The 22,067-nt window shown below is 46.0% G+C and overlaps 1 protein-coding gene across 8 annotated transcripts in view; it reads right to left on the bottom strand.

Moving 5' to 3' along the window:
* LOC138680452 (scaffold attachment factor B2-like) overlaps window positions 1-14,833 on the bottom strand; it is a 702,355-nt gene extending 687,522 nt beyond the window's left edge. For all 8 annotated transcript variants that reach the window (XR_011321619.1, XR_011321628.1, XM_069767880.1 and 5 more), the window contains exon 1: window positions 14,531-14,833. Coding sequence is in view for 6 of the 8 variants with exons in the window: in XM_069767880.1 (XP_069623981.1) it covers window positions 14,531-14,683 (153 nt within the window). In the remaining 2 variants the exon portion in view is untranslated. The remainder of the gene's footprint in view (window positions 1-14,530) is intronic.
* Window positions 14,834-22,067: the final 7,234 nt, after the last annotated feature.

Here is a 22,067-nt window from a genome sequence, read left to right as displayed (position 1 = left end):
ATGATAATGTGTGCAAAATGTAAAGCGCTGCGGAATATGTTAGCGCTATATAAAAATAAAGATTATTATTATTATATGTTTGCTGAAGATATTTTAAGGAAGGTCACACCAGTAAACTGGTGGAAGTCACTTAAGAGCTTGGATTTAGAGACTGTTCAAGTAATGATTTCACTTTTAGCAGCAGTAGCTTCTTCTGCGGTGTTGAAAGAATATTCTCTTCCTTTGGACTCATTCATTCTAAATTGAGAAATCGGTTGGGACCCAATAAAGCAGGAAAGCTTGTTTTTCTTTTCCAGATTATGAATAGGAACAAAGAAGATGATGATGAAGATGACGACAAGTGAGCTACAGAGGACAGCAGGGACAGTAGTATTTAAGTTTTTCATGTGTCGGCTGGGCTGACAGTCTAAGTTTCTTATAATATATATATATTTTGTTTAGCCAAATTAGTTAACAAACATGGATGTTTGTTTAAGCAAATAACTTATGCTGTAATGTTATTGTTTCAGTTGAATAAATCTATTTAAATTGTAATTAAGGTCAGGATTATTTTTCTCCTTCCTAAGTACAACAGAACAGTTGTGTCCAAATATGAATGATTAACCCATTAAACTGGGGAGAAAAAAGTAATATAAAAAGGGATTCTAAAAATCTTCATTACTTGCATGTTAAAGTAGCAAGAACTAATTTAGGTAGAAACTTTGATTTAAATCACTGATTTAAATCAAGCCTTACTGACTAGTGATTTAAATCGTGATTTAAATCGTGATTTAAATCAAATCCACCCTGCTACCAATAGTATCTGTATGATCATATTTCTTTTATCCAGACTAAAGTCCTCAAGTCCTAGGGAGAGCAAAGCTATTTGGGGTGTTAAAATATATGGCAAACCACTAAACTTGTCTTTAAGAGTAGATCTTTGGTCACAAATAGGTTTTAGTTTTGGGCAGTGCCAAAACATGTGAAGGAGGTCACCTTTAATGCCACAATTTCTCCAACATGTAGCAGATCTATCTTAGTTAATATGAGCTAATCTTGCTGGAGTATAGTACCAGTGAGTATTTACCGTATATACTCGAGTATAAGCCGAGATTTCCAGCTTAAATTTTTGGGCTGAAAGTGCCCCTCTTGGCTTATACTCGAGTCATGATCGGTGGTGGGGTCGGCAGGTGAGGGGGAGAGAGGACTGTCGCATACTCACCTAGTCCCGGTGCTCCTGGCGCTCCCCCTGCCTGTCCCACGGTCTTCGGTGCCGCAGCTCTTCATCTCTTCAGCGGTCACATGGTACCGCTCATTAAAGTTATGAATATGGACTTCACTCCCATAGGGGTGGAGCCGCATATTAATTTCTGTAATGAGCGTTGCCAGTGACCCCTGACAGAGGAAGAGGCTGCGGCACCCGGAGACCAGCTGTCCGGGGGAAGGAGCCAGGGACGCCGGGAGCAGGTAAGCATCTCAGTTACCTGTCCCCGTTCCACACGTCGGGCGCCGCTCCGTCTTCGCGTCCTCTTGCAGTGACTGTGCAGGTCAGAGGGCGCGATGACGTATAGTGTGCGCGCCGCCCTGTGCCTGAACAGTCAGTGCAGAGAGACGCTGAGACGGGACGCTGAGGAGCAGCGGACAGCAAGAGAGGCGAGTATGTCATTTTTTATTTTTTTATTGAAGCAGCAGCAGCATTATATATTGCACAGCTTTCTATGGAGCCATACTGAACGGTGCAGAGCATTCTATATGGGGCACAGCTTTATGTGGAGCATCTATGGGTCCATACTGAACGGTGCAGAGCATTATACGTGGCACAGCTTTATATGGAGCATCTATGGGGCCATAATGAACGGTATGGAGCATCTATTTTTATTTTTGAAATTCACCGATAGCTGCTGCATTTTCCACCCTAGGCTTAGACTAGAGTCAATAAGTTTTCCCAGATTTTTGTGGCAAAATTAGGGGGGAGGGGGAGGGCTTATACTCGAGTATATACGGTACTTTGAAATTACATTCTTAAAGAGACAGATCGTGTAGAATTATATGTGGAAGACAGAGCGTCCTCCCATTCTTCTCTGGTAAGGTTAGACTGCAATTCCCTTTCCCACTTGCACATATAGAGGTGTTTAGGCATTTCCCAATCATGATTAAACCAGTCAAATATATTTGTGACTCCAGAAGATTCCATGTTCAGTGTTACTTATTAAGGATGTGTCGGAGAATTTAGGACCCTTCAGGAGAAATTTCAAGACCTGTTTTTTCAACATTATAAACTGTAAAAACATTGATGACGGAAGTCTAAGCTTGTTTTTTAGGTTGCTGAATTTTATAAAAGAGATACCGTCATAGATCTCTCCTATTTTCGTGATTCCTCTTTCCTCCCAAAAAGCTGACAGTGTAACATTGTTAAATGTAGAAATAGTGGAGAAAGGAATTTTAACCAAGATAGATTTCCTAGACTTTCCCTTTCTTTATCTAGATAAGTTTTTCCCAAGCTTGTACAGTGGCTTGAAATATTGGATGGGCCATTGAATTAAGTTAATGGCCAGTTAGTGTTTTTATATTTAAATCCTTGGGGGTGTTTGTTTTTATTTAGAAAGGTTTCCATGTCCAGCCACGCTGGGGCTTTTGATGATGTTAGCCAGAATCTACTGGAGTGTATTCCACTATATGGAGGAGTGTATTCCACTATATGGAGGAGTGTATTCCACTATATGGAGGAGTGTATTCCACTATATGGAGGAGTGTATTCCACTATATGGAGGAGTGTATTCCACTATATGGAGGAGTGTATTCCACTATATGGAGGAGTGTATTCCACTATATGGAGGAGTGTATTCCACTATATGGAGGAGTGTATTCCACTATATGGAGGAGTGTATTCCACTATATGGAGGAGTGTATTCCACTATATGGAGGAGTGTATTCCACTATATGGAGGAGTGTATTCCACTATATGGAGGAGTGTATTCCACTATATGGAGGAGTGTATTCCACTATATGGAGGAGTGTATTCCACTATATGGAGGAGTGTATTCCACTATATGGAGGAGTGTATTCCACTATATGGAGGAGTGTATTCCACTATATGGAGGAGTGTATTCCACTATATGGAGGAGTGTATTCCACTATATGGAGGAGTGTATTCCACTATATGGAGGAGTGTATTCCACTATATGGAGGAGTGTATTCCACTATATGGAGGAGTGTATTCCACTATATGGAGGAGTGTATTCCACTATATGGAGGAGTGTATTCCACTATATGGAGGAGTGTATTCCACTATATGGAGGAGTGTATTCCACTATATGGAGGAGTGTATTCCACTATATGGAGGAGTGTATTCCACTATATGGAGGAGTGTATTCCACTATATGGAGGAGTGTATTCCACTATATGGAGGAGTGTATTCCACTATATGGAGGAGTGTATTCCACTATATGGAGGAGTGTATTCCACTATATGGAGGAGTGTATTCCACTATATGGAGGAGTGTATTCCACTATATGGAGGAGTGTATTCCACTATATGGAGGAGTGTATTCCACTATATGGAGGAGTGTATTCCACTATATGGAGGAGTGTATTCCACTATATGGAGGAGTGTATTCCACTATATGGAGGAGTGTATTCCACTATATGGAGGAGTGTATTCCACTATATGGAGGAGTGTATTCCACTATATGGAGGAGTGTATTCCACTATATGGAGGAGTGTATTCCACTATATGGAGGAGTGTATTCCACTATATGGAGGAGTGTATTCCACTATATGGAGGAGTGTATTCCACTATATGGAGGAGTGTATTCCACTATATGGAGGAGTGTATTCCACTATATGGAGGAGTGTATTCCACTATATGGAGGAGTGTATTCCACTATATGGAGGAGTGTATTCCACTATATGGAGGAGTGTATTCCACTATATGGAGGAGTGTATTCCACTATATGGAGGAGTGTATTCCACTATATGGAGGAGTGTATTCCACTATATGGAGGAGTGTATTCCACTATATGGAGGAGTGTATTCCACTATATGGAGGAGTGTATTCCACTATATGGAGGAGTGTATTCCACTATATGGAGGAGTGTATTCCACTATATGGAGGAGTGTATTCCACTATATGGAGGAGTGTATTCCACTATATGGAGGAGTGTATTCCACTATATGGAGGAGTGTATTCCACTATATGGAGGAGTGTATTCCACTATATGGAGGAGTGTATTCCACTATATGGAGGAGTGTATTCCACTATATGGAGGAGTGTATTCCACTATATGGAGGAGTGTATTCCACTATATGGAGGAGTGTATTCCACTATATGGAGGAGTGTATTCCACTATATGGAGGAGTGTATTCCACTATATGGAGGAGTGTATTCCACTATATGGAGGAGTGTATTCCACTATATGGAGGAGTGTATTCCACTATATGGAGGAGTGTATTCCACTATATGGAGGAGTGTATTCCACTATATGGAGGAGTGTATTCCACTATATGGAGGAGTGTATTCCACTATATGGAGGAGTGTATTCCACTATATGGAGGAGTGTATTCCACTATATGGAGGAGTGTATTCCACTATATGGAGGAGTGTATTCCACTATATGGAGGAGTGTATTCCACTATATGGAGGAGTGTATTCCACTATATGGAGGAGTGTATTCCACTATATGGAGGAGTGTATTCCACTATATGGAGGAGTGTATTCCACTATATGGAGGAGTGTATTCCACTATATGGAGGAGTGTATTCCACTATATGGAGGAGTGTATTCCACTATATGGAGGAGTGTATTCCACTATATGGAGGAGTGTATTCCACTATATGGAGGAGTGTATTCCACTATATGGAGGAGTGTATTCCACTATATGGAGGAGTGTATTCCACTATATGGAGGAGTGTATTCCACTATATGGAGGAGTGTATTCCACTATATGGAGGAGTGTATTCCACTATATGGAGGAGTGTATTCCACTATATGGAGGAGTGTATTCCACTATATGGAGGAGTGTATTCCACTATATGGAGGAGTGTATTCCACTATATGGAGGAGTGTATTCCACTATATGGAGGAGTGTATTCCACTATATGGAGGAGTGTATTCCACTATATGGAGGAGTGTATTCCACTATATGGAGGAGTGTATTCCACTATATGGAGGAGTGTATTCCACTATATGGAGGAGTGTATTCCACTATATGGAGGAGTGTATTCCACTATATGGAGGAGTGTATTCCACTATATGGAGGAGTGTATTCCACTATATGGAGGAGTGTATTCCACTATATGGAGGAGTGTATTCCACTATATGGAGGAGTGTATTCCACTATATGGAGGAGTGTATTCCACTATATGGAGGAGTGTATTCCACTATATGGAGGAGTGTATTCCACTATATGGAGGAGTGTATTCCACTATATGGAGGAGTGTATTCCACTATATGGAGGAGTGTATTCCACTATATGGAGGAGTGTATTCCACTATATGGAGGAGTGTATTCCACTATATGGAGGAGTGTATTCCACTATATGGAGGAGTGTATTCCACTATATGGAGGAGTGTATTCCACTATATGGAGGAGTGTATTCCACTATATGGAGGAGTGTATTCCACTATATGGAGGAGTGTATTCCACTATATGGAGGAGTGTATTCCACTATATGGAGGAGTGTATTCCACTATATGGAGGAGTGTATTCCACTATATGGAGGAGTGTATTCCACTATATGGAGGAGTGTATTCCACTATATGGAGGAGTGTATTCCACTATATGGAGGAGTGTATTCCACTATATGGAGGAGTGTATTCCACTATATGGAGGAGTGTATTCCACTATATGGAGGAGTGTATTCCACTATATGGAGGAGTGTATTCCACTATATGGAGGAGTGTATTCCACTATATGGAGGAGTGTATTCCACTATATGGAGGAGTGTATTCCACTATATGGAGGAGTGTATTCCACTATATGGAGGAGTGTATTCCACTATATGGAGGAGTGTATTCCACTATATGGAGGAGTGTATTCCACTATATGGAGGAGTGTATTCCACTATATGGAGGAGTGTATTCCACTATATGGAGGAGTGTATTCCACTATATGGAGGAGTGTATTCCACTATATGGAGGAGTGTATTCCACTATATGGAGGAGTGTATTCCACTATATGGAGGAGTGTATTCCACTATATGGAGGAGTGTATTCCACTATATGGAGGAGTGTATTCCACTATATGGAGGAGTGTATTCCACTATATGGAGGAGTGTATTCCACTATATGGAGGAGTGTATTCCACTATATGGAGGAGTGTATTCCACTATATGGAGGAGTGTATTCCACTATATGGAGGAGTGTATTCCACTATATGGAGGAGTGTATTCCACTATATGGAGGAGTGTATTCCACTATATGGAGGAGTGTATTCCACTATATGGAGGAGTGTATTCCACTATATGGAGGAGTGTATTCCACTATATGGAGGAGTGTATTCCACTATATGGAGGAGTGTATTCCACTATATGGAGGAGTGTATTCCACTATATGGAGGAGTGTATTCCACTATATGGAGGAGTGTATTCCACTATATGGAGGAGTGTATTCCACTATATGGAGGAGTGTATTCCACTATATGGAGGAGTGTATTCCACTATATGGAGGAGTGTATTCCACTATATGGAGGAGTGTATTCCACTATATGGAGGAGTGTATTCCACTATATGGAGGAGTGTATTCCACTATATGGAGGAGTGTATTCCACTATATGGAGGAGTGTATTCCACTATATGGAGGAGTGTATTCCACTATATGGAGGAGTGTATTCCACTATATGGAGGAGTGTATTCCACTATATGGAGGAGTGTATTCCACTATATGGAGGAGTGTATTCCACTATATGGAGGAGTGTATTCCACTATATGGAGGAGTGTATTCCACTATATGGAGGAGTGTATTCCACTATATGGAGGAGTGTATTCCACTATATGGAGGAGTGTATTCCACTATATGGAGGAGTGTATTCCACTATATGGAGGAGTGTATTCCACTATATGGAGGAGTGTATTCCACTATATGGAGGAGTGTATTCCACTATATGGAGGAGTGTATTCCACTATATGGAGGAGTGTATTCCACTATATGGAGGAGTGTATTCCACTATATGGAGGAGTGTATTCCACTATATGGAGGAGTGTATTCCACTATATGGAGGAGTGTATTCCACTATATGGAGGAGTGTATTCCACTATATGGAGGAGTGTATTCCACTATATGGAGGAGTGTATTCCACTATATGGAGGAGTGTATTCCACTATATGGAGGAGTGTATTCCACTATATGGAGGAGTGTATTCCACTATATGGAGGAGTGTATTCCACTATATGGAGGAGTGTATTCCACTATATGGAGGAGTGTATTCCACTATATGGAGGAGTGTATTCCACTATATGGAGGAGTGTATTCCACTATATGGAGGAGTGTATTCCACTATATGGAGGAGTGTATTCCACTATATGGAGGAGTGTATTCCACTATATGGAGGAGTGTATTCCACTATATGGAGGAGTGTATTCCACTATATGGAGGAGTGTATTCCACTATATGGAGGAGTGTATTCCACTATATGGAGGAGTGTATTCCACTATATGGAGGAGTGTATTCCACTATATGGAGGAGTGTATTCCACTATATGGAGGAGTGTATTCCACTATATGGAGGAGTGTATTCCACTATATGGAGGAGTGTATTCCACTATATGGAGGAGTGTATTCCACTATATGGAGGAGTGTATTCCACTATATGGAGGAGTGTATTCCACTATATGGAGGAGTGTATTCCACTATATGGAGGAGTGTATTCCACTATATGGAGGAGTGTATTCCACTATATGGAGGAGTGTATTCCACTATATGGAGGAGTGTATTCCACTATATGGAGGAGTGTATTCCACTATATGGAGGAGTGTATTCCACTATATGGAGGAGTGTATTCCACTATATGGAGGAGTGTATTCCACTATATGGAGGAGTGTATTCCACTATATGGAGGAGTGTATTCCACTATATGGAGGAGTGTATTCCACTATATGGAGGAGTGTATTCCACTATATGGAGGAGTGTATTCCACTATATGGAGGAGTGTATTCCACTATATGGAGGAGTGTATTCCACTATATGGAGGAGTGTATTCCACTATATGGAGGAGTGTATTCCACTATATGGAGGAGTGTATTCCACTATATGGAGGAGTGTATTCCACTATATGGAGGAGTGTATTCCACTATATGGAGGAGTGTATTCCACTATATGGAGGAGTGTATTCCACTATATGGAGGAGTGTATTCCACTATATGGAGGAGTGTATTCCACTATATGGAGGAGTGTATTCCACTATATGGAGGAGTGTATTCCACTATATGGAGGAGTGTATTCCACTATATGGAGGAGTGTATTCCACTATATGGAGGAGTGTATTCCACTATATGGAGGAGTGTATTCCACTATATGGAGGAGTGTATTCCACTATATGGAGGAGTGTATTCCACTATATGGAGGAGTGTATTCCACTATATGGAGGAGTGTATTCCACTATATGGAGGAGTGTATTCCACTATATGGAGGACTGTATTCCACTATATGGAGGAGTGTATTCCACTATATGGAGGAGTGTATTCCACTATATGGAGGACTGTATTCCACTATATGGAGGACTGTATTCCACTATATGGAGGACTGTATTCCACTATATGGAGGACTGTATTCCACTATATGGAGGACTGTATTCCACTATATGGAGGACTGTATTCCACTATATGGAGGACTGTATTCCACTATATGGAGGACTGTATTCCACTATATGGAGGACTGTATTCTACTATATGGAGGACTGAGGTGCACATTATAATACAGTTGTGGCCAAAAGTATTGACACTTGCAATTCTGTCAGATAATACTCAGTTTCTTCCTGAAAATGATTGCAGTCACAAATTCTTTGGTATTATGATCTTCATTTAATTTGTCTTAAATGAAAAAAAACACAAAAGAGAATGAAGCAAAAAGCTAAACACTGATCATTTCACACAAAACTCCAAAAATGGGCCAGACAAAAGTATTGGCACCCTAAGCATAATACTTGGTTGCACAACCTTTAGCCAAAATAACTGCGACCAACCGCTTCTGGTAACCATCATAGTTTCTTACAATGCTCTGCTGGCATTTTAGACCATTCTTCTTTGGCAAACTGCTCCAGGTCCCTGATATTTGAAGGGTGCCTTCTCCAAACTGCCATTTTTAGATCTCTCCACAGGTGTTCTATGGGATTCAGGTCTGGACTCATTGATGGCCACCTTAGAAGTCTCCAGTGCTTTCTCTCAAACCATTTTCTAGTGCTTTTTGAAGTGTGTTTTGGGTCATTGTCCTGCTGGAAGGCCCATGACCTCTGAGGGAAACCCAGCTTTCTCACACTGGGCCCTACATTATGCTACAAAATTTGTTGGTAGTCTTCAGACTTCATTATGCCACGCACACGGTCAAGCAGTCCAGTGCCAGAGGCAGCAAAGCAACCCCAAAACATCAGGGAACCTCCGCCATGTTTGACTGTAAAGACCGTGTTCTTTTCTTTGAATGCTTCTTTTTTTCTCCTGTAAACTCTATGTTGATGCCTTTGCCCAAAAAGCTCTACTTTTGTCTCATCTGACCAGAGAACATTCTTCCAAAACGTTTTAGGCTTTTTCAGGTTAGTTTTGGCAAACTCCAGCCTGGTTTTTTTATGTCTCGGGGTTAGAAGTGGGGTCTTCCTGGGTCTCCTACCATACAGTCCCTTTTCATTCAGACACCGATGGATAGTACAGGTTGACACTGTTGTACCCTCGGGACTGCAGGGCAGCTTGAACTTGTTCGGATGTTAGTCGAGGTTCTTTATCCAACATCCGCACAATCTTGCGTTGAAATCTCTTCTCAATTTTTATTTTCTGTCCACATCTAGGGAGATGCACGGTAGACACAAACATTCAGGTCTTTGGAGATGGACTTGTAGCCTTGAGATTGCTCATGCTTCCTTCACAATTTGGTTTCTCAAGTCCTCAGACAGTTCTTTGGTCTTCTTTCTTTTCTCCTTGCTCAATGTGGCACACACAAGGACACAGGACAGAGGTTGAGTCAACTTTAACCCCTTACCGGCATCGGACGTACTATACCGTCCGATGCCGGCTCCCCTGCTTTGATGCAGGGCTCCGCGGTGAGCCCGCACCAAAGCCGGGACATGTCAGCTGTTTTGAACAGCTGACATGTGCCCGTAATAGGCGCGGGCAGAATCGCGATCTGCCCGCACCTATTAACTAGTTAAATGCCGCTGTCAAACGCAGACAGCGGCATTTAACTACCGCTTCCGGCCGGGCGGCCGGAAATGACGTCATCGCCGACCCCCGTCACATGATCGGGGGTCGGCGATGCTTGTAAATGGTAACCATAGAGGTCCTTGAGACCTATATGGTTACTGATTGCCCGTCGCTGTGAGCGCCACCCTGTGGTCGGCGCTCACAGCACATGTGCAATTCTGCTACATTGCAGCGATCAGCAGATCGCTGCTATGTAGCAGAGCCGATCGTGCTGTGCCTGCTTCTAGCCTCCCATGGAGGCTATTGAAGCATGGCAATAGTTAAAAAAAAAAAGTTAAAAAAAATGTGAAAAAAATAAAAAAAAAAAACATAAAAGTTTAAATCACCCCCCTTTCGCCCCAATTAAAATAAATCAATAAAAAAAATATCAAATCTACACATATTTGATATCGCCGCGCTCAGAATCGCCCGATCAATTAAAAAAAAGTATTAACCTGATCACTAAACAGCGTAGCGGGAAAAAAATTCGAAACGCCAGAATTACGTTTTTTTGGTTGCCGCGACATTGCATTAAAATGCAATAACAGGCGATCAAAAGAACATATCTGCACCGAAATGCTATCATTAAAAACGTCATCTCGGCACGCAAAAAATAAGCCCTCAACCGACCCCAGATCACGAAAAATGGAGACGCTACGAGTATCGGAAAATGGCGCAATTTTTTTTTTTTTTTTTAGCAAAGTTTGGAATTTTTTTTCACCACTTTGATAAAAAATAACCTAGTCATGTTTGGTGTCTATGAACTTGTAATGACCTGGAGAATCATAATGGCAGGTCATTTTTAGCATTTAGTGAACCTAGCAAAAAAGCCAAACAAAACACCAATGTGGGATTGCACTTTTTTTGCAATTTCACCGCACTTGGAATTTTTTTCCCGTTTTCTAGTACACGACATGCTAAAACCAATGATGTCGTTCAAAAGTACAACTCGTCCCGCAAAAAATAAGCCCTCACATGGCCAAATTGACGGAAAAATAAAAAAGTTATGGCTCTGGGAAGGAGGGGAGCGAAAAACTAACACGGAAAAACGAAAAATCCCCCGGTCATGAAGGGGTTAATCCATGTCAACTGGCTGCAAGTGTGATTTAGTTATTGCCAACACCTGTTAGGTGCCACAGGTAAGTTACAGGTGCTGTTAATTACACAAATTAGAGAAGCATCACATGATTTTTCGAACAGTGCCAATAATTTTGTCCACCCCATTTTTTATGATTGGTGTGGAATTATATCCAATTTGGCTTTAGGACAATTCTTTTTGTGTTTTCTCATTTAAGACAAATTAAATGAAGATAATAACAAAGAATGTGTTTGCAATCATTTTCAGGAAGAAACGGAGTATTATCTGACAGAATTGCAGGGGTGTCAATACTTTTGACCACAACTGTATATAGAGGACTATGGGGTGTATTTCAATATTGTCGATCACATTCTTTTAGCGGCCTGAGATCAGTGAATGTAAGTACAGCAGAAATGCTTCGCAGGGAGACCAGGCAAGGATGATGACAGTTGTAGTTAGCACCCGGCGCCTGGGAATAGCGCGAACTCTACTGCTTTTCCCAACCGCCAGAGCATTTAATTCTGTTATGTGTAATGATTTTTAGGGTTGATGTCAGCTGCTATCAATCCCTGGTGTAAGTAATGGAGAGGTGTCTATCAGACACTCCCACTACTAGCCCAGACCTGGCGAGATCCAGCGACTCTGAAGAGCGGTGATGGTAGTAACAATACCGCTCTTCAGTCGCCGAGCTCAGCGCAAGACCCGGAACATCTGAAGAGCGGTGACTTTACTGAGATACTGATGTCACTGCTCTTCAGAGTCACCAGGTCTTGTGCTGCGCAGCGGAACCAAAAGTGGCTGTAGGCAACGTTTATGGAGCATCAGAATGAGGTTTCATAGCCTTTGGTCGTCTCATCCCTTCATTATCTACGAGATCCAATTATGTAGGTAAAGTAGCAGCTTTTCTTGGTACTGCAACTAAAAGCAATAAATAGGACTGAGCTGTAATGCTGGATACAGCTGTAATTATATGTTCTACTAGATGGTGGCCCAATTCTAACGCATCGGGTATTCTAGAATATGTATGTATATAGCAGCTACAAAGTATATAGCACAGGCCACGACTTATTCTTGAATACCCGATGCGTTAATATAGGCCACGCAGTATATAACAGTGGGCAGTCATGTAGTATATAATGCAGCTCACACAGTATATAACACTACCCACGTAGTCTATAGCAGCCATGTAGTATATAACATTGCCCACATAGTACATAGCAGCCATGTAGTATATAACGCAGCCCACGCAGTATGTAACACAGCCCACGTATCATATAGCAATTTGGGCACTAGATGCGTGGTAAAAAAAAATTAAAATAAAAAATAAACATATACTCACCCTCCAAAGGCCCCTTGAAGTCATGGCGCCTGTGTGCGGTGTACACGGCAGCTTCCGGTCCCAGGGTTGGTATGCGCGCAGGACCTGTGATGACGTTGCGGTCACATGACCATGACATCATGTAAAGTCCTTCTCGCATAGCATCCTTGGCACCAGAACCTGCCGCTTGCACTGGCGAGGACAGCGCTACGGCGGAGGGTGAGAATAACCTATTATTATTATTATTATTATTATTATTAGTAACATTAGATTTTTTTACTATTGATGCTGCATACGCAGCATCAATAGTAAAAAGTTGGTCACACAGGGTTAATAGCTGCGTTAAAAGAGTGCGTTACACCGCGGCATAACGCGGTCCATTAACGCTGCCATTAACCCTGTGTGGACAGACTGGAGGGGAGCGGCCATTTTGCTGTGGCCGTCGCTGATTGGTCGTGGCAAAATGCCCAATCAGCGACTTGGATTTCCATGACAGACAGAGGCCGCGACCAATGAATATCCGAGACAGAAAGACAGAGACAGAAGGACAGAGACAGACGGAAGTGACCCTTAGACAATTATATAGATAAATAGTCGTGTTACACTACCCTCACAAGTGTACAAAGATATTATACAGTCACCATGTGACAAGTGGGCCTGTGTAACTTCAAATACCAGGCCTGAATTTTAGTCCCAGTCCGGCCCTGGTGACACCTTTGAGTCTTGTGCAGGAGGGATGTGCCCATGCACGAGTATGACATAACGCGCAGGATGCCCTCATTATAGTAGCCATTCTAAATGGTACGGGAACTGCCCCGCCCTGTAGGGAGCACAGACCGCCCCCAACCTGCTGCAGGGAGCACAGGCCGCCCCCGGCACACTGCTTCCCCCCCCCCCCCCGCTGCAGGGAGCACAGGCTGCCCCCGACACACTGCCCCCCGCTGCAGGGAGCACAGACCGCCCCCAACCTGCTGCAGGGAGCACAGGCTGCCCCCGACACACTGCCCCCCGCTGCAGGGAGCACAGGCTGCCCCCGGCACACTGCTTCCCCCCCCCCCCGCTGCAGGGAGCACAGGCTGCCCCCGGCACACTGCCCCCCGCTGCAGGGAGCACAGGCTGCCCCCGGCACACTGCTTCCCCCCCCGCTGCAGGGAGCACAGGCTGCCCCCGGCACACTGCCCCCCCTCCCCCCCCCCCGCTGCAGGGAGCACAGGCTGCCCCCGACACACTGCCCCCCCTCCCCCCCCCCCCCCCGCTGCAGGGAGCACAGGCTGCCCCCGACACACTGCCCCCCCTCCCCCGCTGCAGGGAGCACAGGCTGCCCCCGGCACACTGCTTCCCCCCCCCCCTGCAGGGAGCACAGGCTGCCCCCGACACACTGCCCCCCCGCTGCAGGGAGCACAGGCTGCCCCCGACACACTGCCCCCCCTCCCCCCGCTGCAGGGAGCACAGGCCGCCCCCGGCACACTGCCCCCCGCTGCAGGGAGCACAGGCTGCCCCCGGCACACTGCTTCCCCCCCCCCCCCTGCAGGGAGCACAGGCTGCCCCCGACACACTGCCCCCCCGCTGCAGGGAGCACAGGCTGCCCCCGACACACTGCTTTCCCCCCCCCGCTGCAGGGAGCACAGGCTGCCCCCGACGCACTGCCCCCCCGCTGCAGGGAGCACAGGCTGCCCCCCCGCTGCAGGGAGCACAGGCTGCCCCCGACACACTGCCCCTCTCCCCCCCCCGCTGCAGGGAGCACAGGCTGCCCTGGATAGCAGACAGCATCCACTTACCCTTTTCAGCCTCTCCATGAGGATGCTCTTGTTTCCGCCGCTGTCCAAGTTCCGCTTCTTTAGCTCGGCCTTCAGGTCGATCACACGTAGCTCGCTCAGCTTCTTCGTATCCACCTCTGCCCTGACATCTGAGGAAAGCTGCTCGTCCGCCATGTTGCACAATACGCAGAAACAGATGTGTTATTGGCGCTAGTCAACGAAGCCCTAAAGAAAGCAATCGCGAGAGAACCTCGTTCCTGGCTTACGGGGTCCTATTGATGACATCAGAACCACGTGACCGGGCTTATTAATGACGTGCCGCCTGGAATTGTGGGAGCAGGAGACGGAGAGGCGGTCGTTGCTATTGTGCTGCCCATGGGAGATACATCCGTCGCAGCCCATGTCCGGTCACTGAACAGCGTGTGACTTGGCCGATCTTGGTGCTGCAGTCCAAGCGCAGCCACGTGTTATTACAGTGTTACACCTTAGTGGGCTACAACATCGGCCCCTCTGCCCCCCCAGGACTAGGCTTCCCCATACAGAGCAGGCTATATCCATGGGGAACTTCTCCCGTAGCCCACCAGGATTAGGCTTCCCTATACAGAGCAGGCTATATCCATGGGATCTTGTCCAGTAGCCAATCAGGACTAGGCCTCACCATACAGAGCAGCATATATCCATGGGATCTTCTCCTGTAGCTCACCAGGATTAGGCTTCCTCCTACAGAACAGGCTCTAGCCATGGAGACTGTGTCCTGTTTCAAACAGGATTAGGCTTCCCCATACAGAGCAGGCTATATCCATGGGATCTTGTCCAGTAGCCAATCAGGACTAGGCCTCACCATACAGAGCAGCATATATCCATGGGATCTTCTCCTGTAGCTCACCAGGATTAGACTTCCTCCTACAGAACAGGCTCTAGCCATGGAGACTGTGTCCTGTTTCAAACAGGATTAGGCTTCCCCATACAGAGCAGGTTACATCCATGGGATCTTGTCCAGTAGCCCAACAGGAGTAGGCTTCCACATACAGAGCAGGCATTTTCCATGGGGGTCTTGTCCAGTAGCCTACCAGGATTAGGCTTCCTCCTACAGAGCGGGCTATATCCATGGGGATCTTGTCCAGTAGCCCACCAGGACTAGGCTTCCCCATGCAGAGCAGGCTATATCCATGGGGATCTTTTCCAGTAGGCCACCAGGATTAGGCTTCCTCCTACAGAGCTGGCTATATCCATGAGGATCTTGTCCTGTAGCTCACCAGTATTGGGCTTCTCCTTACAGAGCAAGCACTAGCATGGTTACCTTGTCCTGCAGCCCACCAGTATTAGGCTTCCCCATACAGAGAAGGCTACATCTATGGGGATCTTCTCCAGTAGCCCACCAGGATTAGGCTTCCTCCTACAAAGCAGGCTATATCTGTCATGATTCGTTCCGGAGTTTAGTCCTGTCTGCTTTCTCTGGGTTGATCAATGCAAGGGTTAACTTTGCTCTGCCTCATTCTGGTCTCGAGTTTGCTATTTAGCTCCCAGGTATCCTGAGGGTTGTGTCAGCTATAGCTCTGTCTTCGGCGTGTTAACCTGACTCTGGAGGCCCTTGATTTGTCCTACTGTGAACCCTGACTTGTCTTGTGTCTATTATCTCCCTGCCTGCCCTTTCCCAGCGTCTCTTTGTTTGTCTGTAGATTTGCTTGACTCTTTGGTTCTGACCTCCTGGCTTGGCTTTTGGTTCCGTTTCAGTTTGTCCCTATTGTACCGTATTTTGCCCGTCCTGGTTTACTGATCCCTTTCTACGTCCTGACTATCCATTCTGTCTAAATCCTTTTGTATTGTTGTGCTTAGGGTTGAGCGACTTTAACTTTTTTAGAGTAGAGTCGGGTTTTGCGAAACCCGACTATCTCAAAAGTCGAGTCGAGTGAAATCGGCCGATTATCGCGAAAAGTCGGGGTCGGGATCAACCGAAACACGAAACCCAATGCAATTCAATGGGGAAGCATAGTCAGCATTGAGTGGAGGCCAGGAAAACACCTACAGTGCCCATGTTAATGGCAAAAACATCCATTCTTGGTACTGAAGCTTGTCAATCTTAATTTACCTTATAATAATAGGCATTGGAAATTGGGGGTCATTTGGCTAAAGTTGTGGGGGGTATGGTGGTTCAAGTATTTAGTGGGCCCAGGAAACGTGGACCACATCACGGCAGTGCAGCAGGGAGAGGTAAGTATTTCAACTTTGCAAGTGCTGTGATCCTGAGCAAGCAGGGGGGGGCACTCGTTCGCACTGGCACAGGGCCCCTCAAAGTACGGCGGTGTGTTTGCACGGCGGGGGCGCCTCCCACCGGCAGCAACACTTTTGCGTACTATGAGGGGCTCTGTGCCAATGACGTCGCCAACGAGTACCCCCCCCCCCACACCTGATGAAGGAACCTGCACTTTCATCTGCACCTTCCTCTTTGTCCCCGTGTAAGGTGGTATAGTATGCGGGAAGGGGAACCTCACTTTCAGCAGGGTCAGAATCTGGCTGTGTAGTGTGCACGGGGAATGTAGCGGTCTGGGTCAATGTACCAGCAGAGTCATCTAGCACTGGCTGGGAAATGGGCAGGATGAGGAGGAAACACAGATATAGTCCCAAATACAAAAGTAGGCTAAAAGCAGTTCAAAATTGTTAACAGGACGAAACAGGCGGCATTGCTTTGTTCAGTGGAGGACAACTGTAATGAGAGGCTGACACAGTGAGTAGGCCCCAACCCAACTAGTAGGCCAAATGCAGTGTAATATTAACAACTACTTAACGAGAGCCTGAAAATGGAAGTTCAGGACAGGAAACCAGGAGAACAGCAAGGAGCGGCAGACACCGTTAGTAGGCCCCAACCAAACTAGTAGCCCCACTGCAGTTGTTCCATTTAACAACTATTTAACAAGAGCCTGAAGATAGAAGCTCAGGAAAGGCAACCAGGAGAACACCTTGGAGCGGCAGACACTGTTAGTAGGCCCCAACCAAGCTAGTAGCCCCACTGCAGTTTTAAAATTCCGATAGGCTGAAAACCTGATAATTGCAGGTCCTTTTTTTTAAGAGGACAGCTGTATTGAGTGGCGCAGCCAGACACTGCTAGTAATCCTTACACCACAAAGTTGGCTCGATGCAGGTTTAAAAAGGTTACATGGGTACACGGTCAGCATTGGTGTGGTCAGTGGAGGACAATTGGAAGGAGGGACCGCAGACAGTCTTAGTAGGCCAAAAATAAAAAAAAAGGTGGCTCTATGCACTTTTAAATAGGATCCAGGGGTACACAGGCAGCATTGCTGTGGTCAGAGGAAAACTATTGGAAGGAGGGACCGCAGACAGACTTAGTAGGCCTAACATAAAGCACTGGCTGGGAAATGGGCAGGATGAGGAGGAAACACAGATATAGTCCCAAATACAAAAGTAGGCTAAAAGCAGTTCAAAATTGTTAACAGGACGAAACAGGCGGCATTGCTTTGTTCAGTGGAGGACAACTGTAATGAGAGGCTGACACAGTGAGTAGGCCCCAACCCAACTAGTAGGCCAAATGCAGTGTAATATTAACAACTACTTAACGAGAGCCTGAAAATGGAAGTTCAGGACAGGAAACCAGGAGAACAGCAAGGAGCAGCAGACACCGTTAGTAGGCCCCAACCAAACTAGTAGCCCCACTGCAGTTGTTCCATTTAACAACTATTTAACAAGAGCCTGAAGATAGAAGCTCAGGAAAGGCAACCAGGAGAACACCTTGGAGCGGCAGACACTGTTAGTAGGCCCCAACCAAGCTAGTAGCCCCACTGCAGTTTTAAAATTCCGATAGGCTGAAAACCTGATAATTGCAGGTCCTTTTTTTTAAGAGGACAGCTGTATTGAGTGGCGCAGCCAGACACTGCTAGTAATCCTTACACCACAAAGTTGGCTCGATGCAGGTTTAAAAAGGTTACATGGGTACACGGTCAGCATTGGTGTGGTCAGTGGAGAACAATTGGAAGGAGGGACCGCAGACAGTCTTAGTAGGCCAAAAAAAAAAAAAAAAGGTGGCTCTATGCACTTTTAAATAGGATCCAGGGGTACACAGCATTGCTGTGGTCAGAGGAAAACTATTGGAAGGAGGGACCGCAGACAGACTTAGTAGGCCTAACATAAAAAAGGTGGCTCTATGCAGTTTTATGTAGGTTCCAGGGGTACACAGGCAGCATTGGTGTGGTCAGCGGAGGACTATTGGAAGGAGGGACCGCAGACAGACTTAGTAGGCCAAAAATAAAAAAAAAGGTGGCTCTATGCACTTTTAAATAGGATCCAGGGGTACACAGGCAGCATTGGTATGGTCAGTGGAGGACTATTGGAAGGAGTGTCTGACACAGTTAGTACTCCAAAAGAATACATAGATGTTAATGTCTCACAAAAAAAAGCCAAAAAAAAAAGGGTGGCATACTTAGGTACAGGGGTGGGCTCCTCTGCTGACTTTCAGACATTGTTATTTGGCGCAAAGTATTTACTGGTGTAAATGTAGGACAGGGCCACTGAATATTTTAAGTAGCATCATACATGTCAACAAATTGGTATGTCAGTGCCAGGCATTGAAGGATTTCACCGCATAGACTAAACAGCGGTGGAGCAGTGACAGATAATTTTGCAAGTGCTAGAGCACAGTTTGAGCTGGGGGGTGGGGGGCACTTTCTCGTGCCCGGCGGTACTGGCCGAAGCCCCCTCATGTTACAACGGTGTGTCTGACGGGTGCGCGACACCACCGCCAGAGACACTTCATTGTACTATGAGGGACCCGGTGCCAGTGCCTTCGACCAAAAGTGGGCACACCCACCTCTTCAGAAAAAAAAGGCACTCTCACGGGTGCTTTCACCAAGTGCCGAGACCACGGCCCCGTGGGGGGAGTCAGCCCATTTAGGGAGGTGTAAACATGTCGTATGCTGGACATACAGCAGCTGCAAATGGAGAAATTGGAACACTCAGTAAGACCAGTCCAAAACCAAGACCTTTTTAAAGGAAAGCTAGGTGTAAGCCGGGAAAGGTGGGGCAAAATAATTAGAAATCCACGAGTGGTTCATTTTAATGAAGGTTAGATCATCAACATTTTGGGTAGCCAGACGAGTGCTTTTTTCGGTCAGTATTGAACCAACAGCACTGAATACTCTTTCTGATAGCACACTAGCTGCTGGGCAAGCGAGCTCCTGCAATGCATATTCGGACAATTCAGGCCAGGTGTCTATTTTGGATTCCTAGTAATCATATGGGAATGACGGGTGAGGGAGAACATCGATAGGGGAGGAAAAATAGTTAGTAACCATACTGGACAAATGTTGCCTCCTGTCACTTTGAATTGATGCTGCAGTGCCTGTCCTGTCTGCAGTCATTGCGAAATCACTCCACAACCTGGTCAGAAAACCCCTCTGTCCAACGCCACTTACACCTCTAACACCTCTGCCCTGTTGCGCCCTGCAGCTCGTGTGAGAACCATCACCGGCGCTGTGTGCTGGGAATGCCTGAATCAAACGCTCAACAAGAGTTGCTTGTTTGGTTCCAATATTTGATCAAGGTTCTCATGTGGCATGATGTTTTGCAGTTTCCCCTTATAGCGTGGATCTAGGAGGCAGGCCAACCAGTAATCGTTATCGTTCATCATTTTTATAATGCGGGGTTCCCTTTTTAGGATACGCAAGGCATAATCCGCCATGTGGGCCAATGTTCCAATTGTCAATTCACTGCTTGTGCTGGGTTGAGGAGCACTTTTGGGGAAATCAACATCACTTGCCTCCCTCAAAAAACCTGAACCTGGCCTTGCAACGCCACCAGTTTCTATTGCCCCCTGAGAAGCTTCCTCATCCAAAAAATACTCATCCCCATCATCCTCCTCGTCCTCCTCCTCTTCGCCCGCCACCTCGTCCAGTAGACATCCCTGACCAGACAATGGCTGACTGCCATCGTGGCTTCCCTCATCCTCGGCTGCAGACGCCTGCTCCTTTATGTGCGTCAAACTTTGCATCAGCAGACGCATTAGGGGGATGCTCATGCTTATTATGGCGTTGTCTGCACTAACCAGCCGTGTGCATTCCTCAAAACACTGAAGGACTTGACAGAGGGCTTGTAGCTTCGACCACTGCACACCTGACAACTCCATGTCTGCCATCCAACTGCCTGCCCGTGTATGTGTATCCTCCCACAAATGCATAACAGCACGCCTCTGTTCGCACGGTCTCTGAAGCATGTGCAGTGTGGAGTTCCACCTTGTTGCAACGTCGATGATTAGGCAATGCTGGGGAAGGTTCAAAGATCGCTGATGGTTCTGCATACGGCTGGAGTGTACGGGCGAACGGCGGATATGCGAGCAAAGTCTGCGCACTTTGAGGAGCAGGTCGAGTAACCCCGGATAACTTTTCAGGAAGCACTGCACCACCAGGTTTAAGGTGTGAGCTAGGCAAGGAATGTGTTTCAGTTGTGAAAGGGCTATGGCAGCCATAAAATTCCTTCCGTTATCACTGACTACCTTGCCTGCCTCAAGATGGACACTGCCCAGCCATGACTGAGTTTCCTGCTGCAAGAACTCGGACAGAACTTCCGCGGTGTGTCTGTTGTCGCCCAAACACTTCATTGCCAATACAGCCTGCTGATGCTTGCCACTAGCTGTTCCATAATGGGACACCTCGTGTGCAACAGTGGCAGCAGCGGATGAAGTGGTCGTGCGACTGCGGTCTGTGGACGAGCTGTCGCTTCTGCTAGAGGAGGAGGAGTGGGAGCCACGCCTACAGCCTACTGTTTCCTAGACCGTGGGCTAGGCAGAACTGTCCCAATATTGCTCTCCCCTGTGGACCCGGCATCCACCACATTAACCCAGTGTGCAGTGATGGACACGTAACGCCCCTGGCCATGCCTACTGGTCCATGCATCTGTTGTCAGGTGCACCTTTCTACTCACAGATTGCCTGAGTGCATGGACAATGCGGTCTTTTACGTGCTGGTGGAGGGCTGGGATGGCTTTTCTCGAAAAGAAGTGTTGACTGGGTAGCTCGTAGCGTGGTGCAGCATAGACCATCAGGGCTGTGAAAGCATTGCGTTCAACTAACCGGTAGGGCATCATCTTTAACGAGATTAGTCTAGCAATGTGGGCGTTCAAACCCTGTGTATGCGGATGAGAGGATGAGTACTTCCTTTTCCTAACGAGAGTCTCTTGTATGGTGAGCTGGACTGGAGAGCTGCATATGGTGGTACTAGCGGGGGTGCCGGTGGACATGGCAGACAGAGAGAGGGTTGGTGATGGTATTCTTGCTGTTGCCCTACATACAGTGTTTCCTACCAAGAACCTGGCGATTCCCTGACTGATTTGGCCTTGCGACGAAACCTCCACATTTGCTGCAGGTGGTGTGGTAAACGTTGGGCTTACAGTGAGGGAAGGGATGTAGCGTTGCTGACTGGCTTCATTGTGAGAGGGTGCAACAACGTTAAGGGACGTTTGGTAGTTAGTCCAGGCTTGCAAGTGCATGGTGTTTAAATGTCTACGCATGCAACTTGTATTTAAACTTTTAACATTCTGACCTCTGCTGAAGGTC

The sequence above is a fragment of the Ranitomeya imitator genome, chromosome 1, assembly GCF_032444005.1.
Source record: "Ranitomeya imitator isolate aRanImi1 chromosome 1, aRanImi1.pri, whole genome shotgun sequence".
In the NCBI taxonomy this organism is placed as follows: Eukaryota; Metazoa; Chordata; class Amphibia; order Anura; family Dendrobatidae; genus Ranitomeya; species Ranitomeya imitator.
This window is presented reverse-complemented; position numbering and strand designations above follow the sequence as displayed.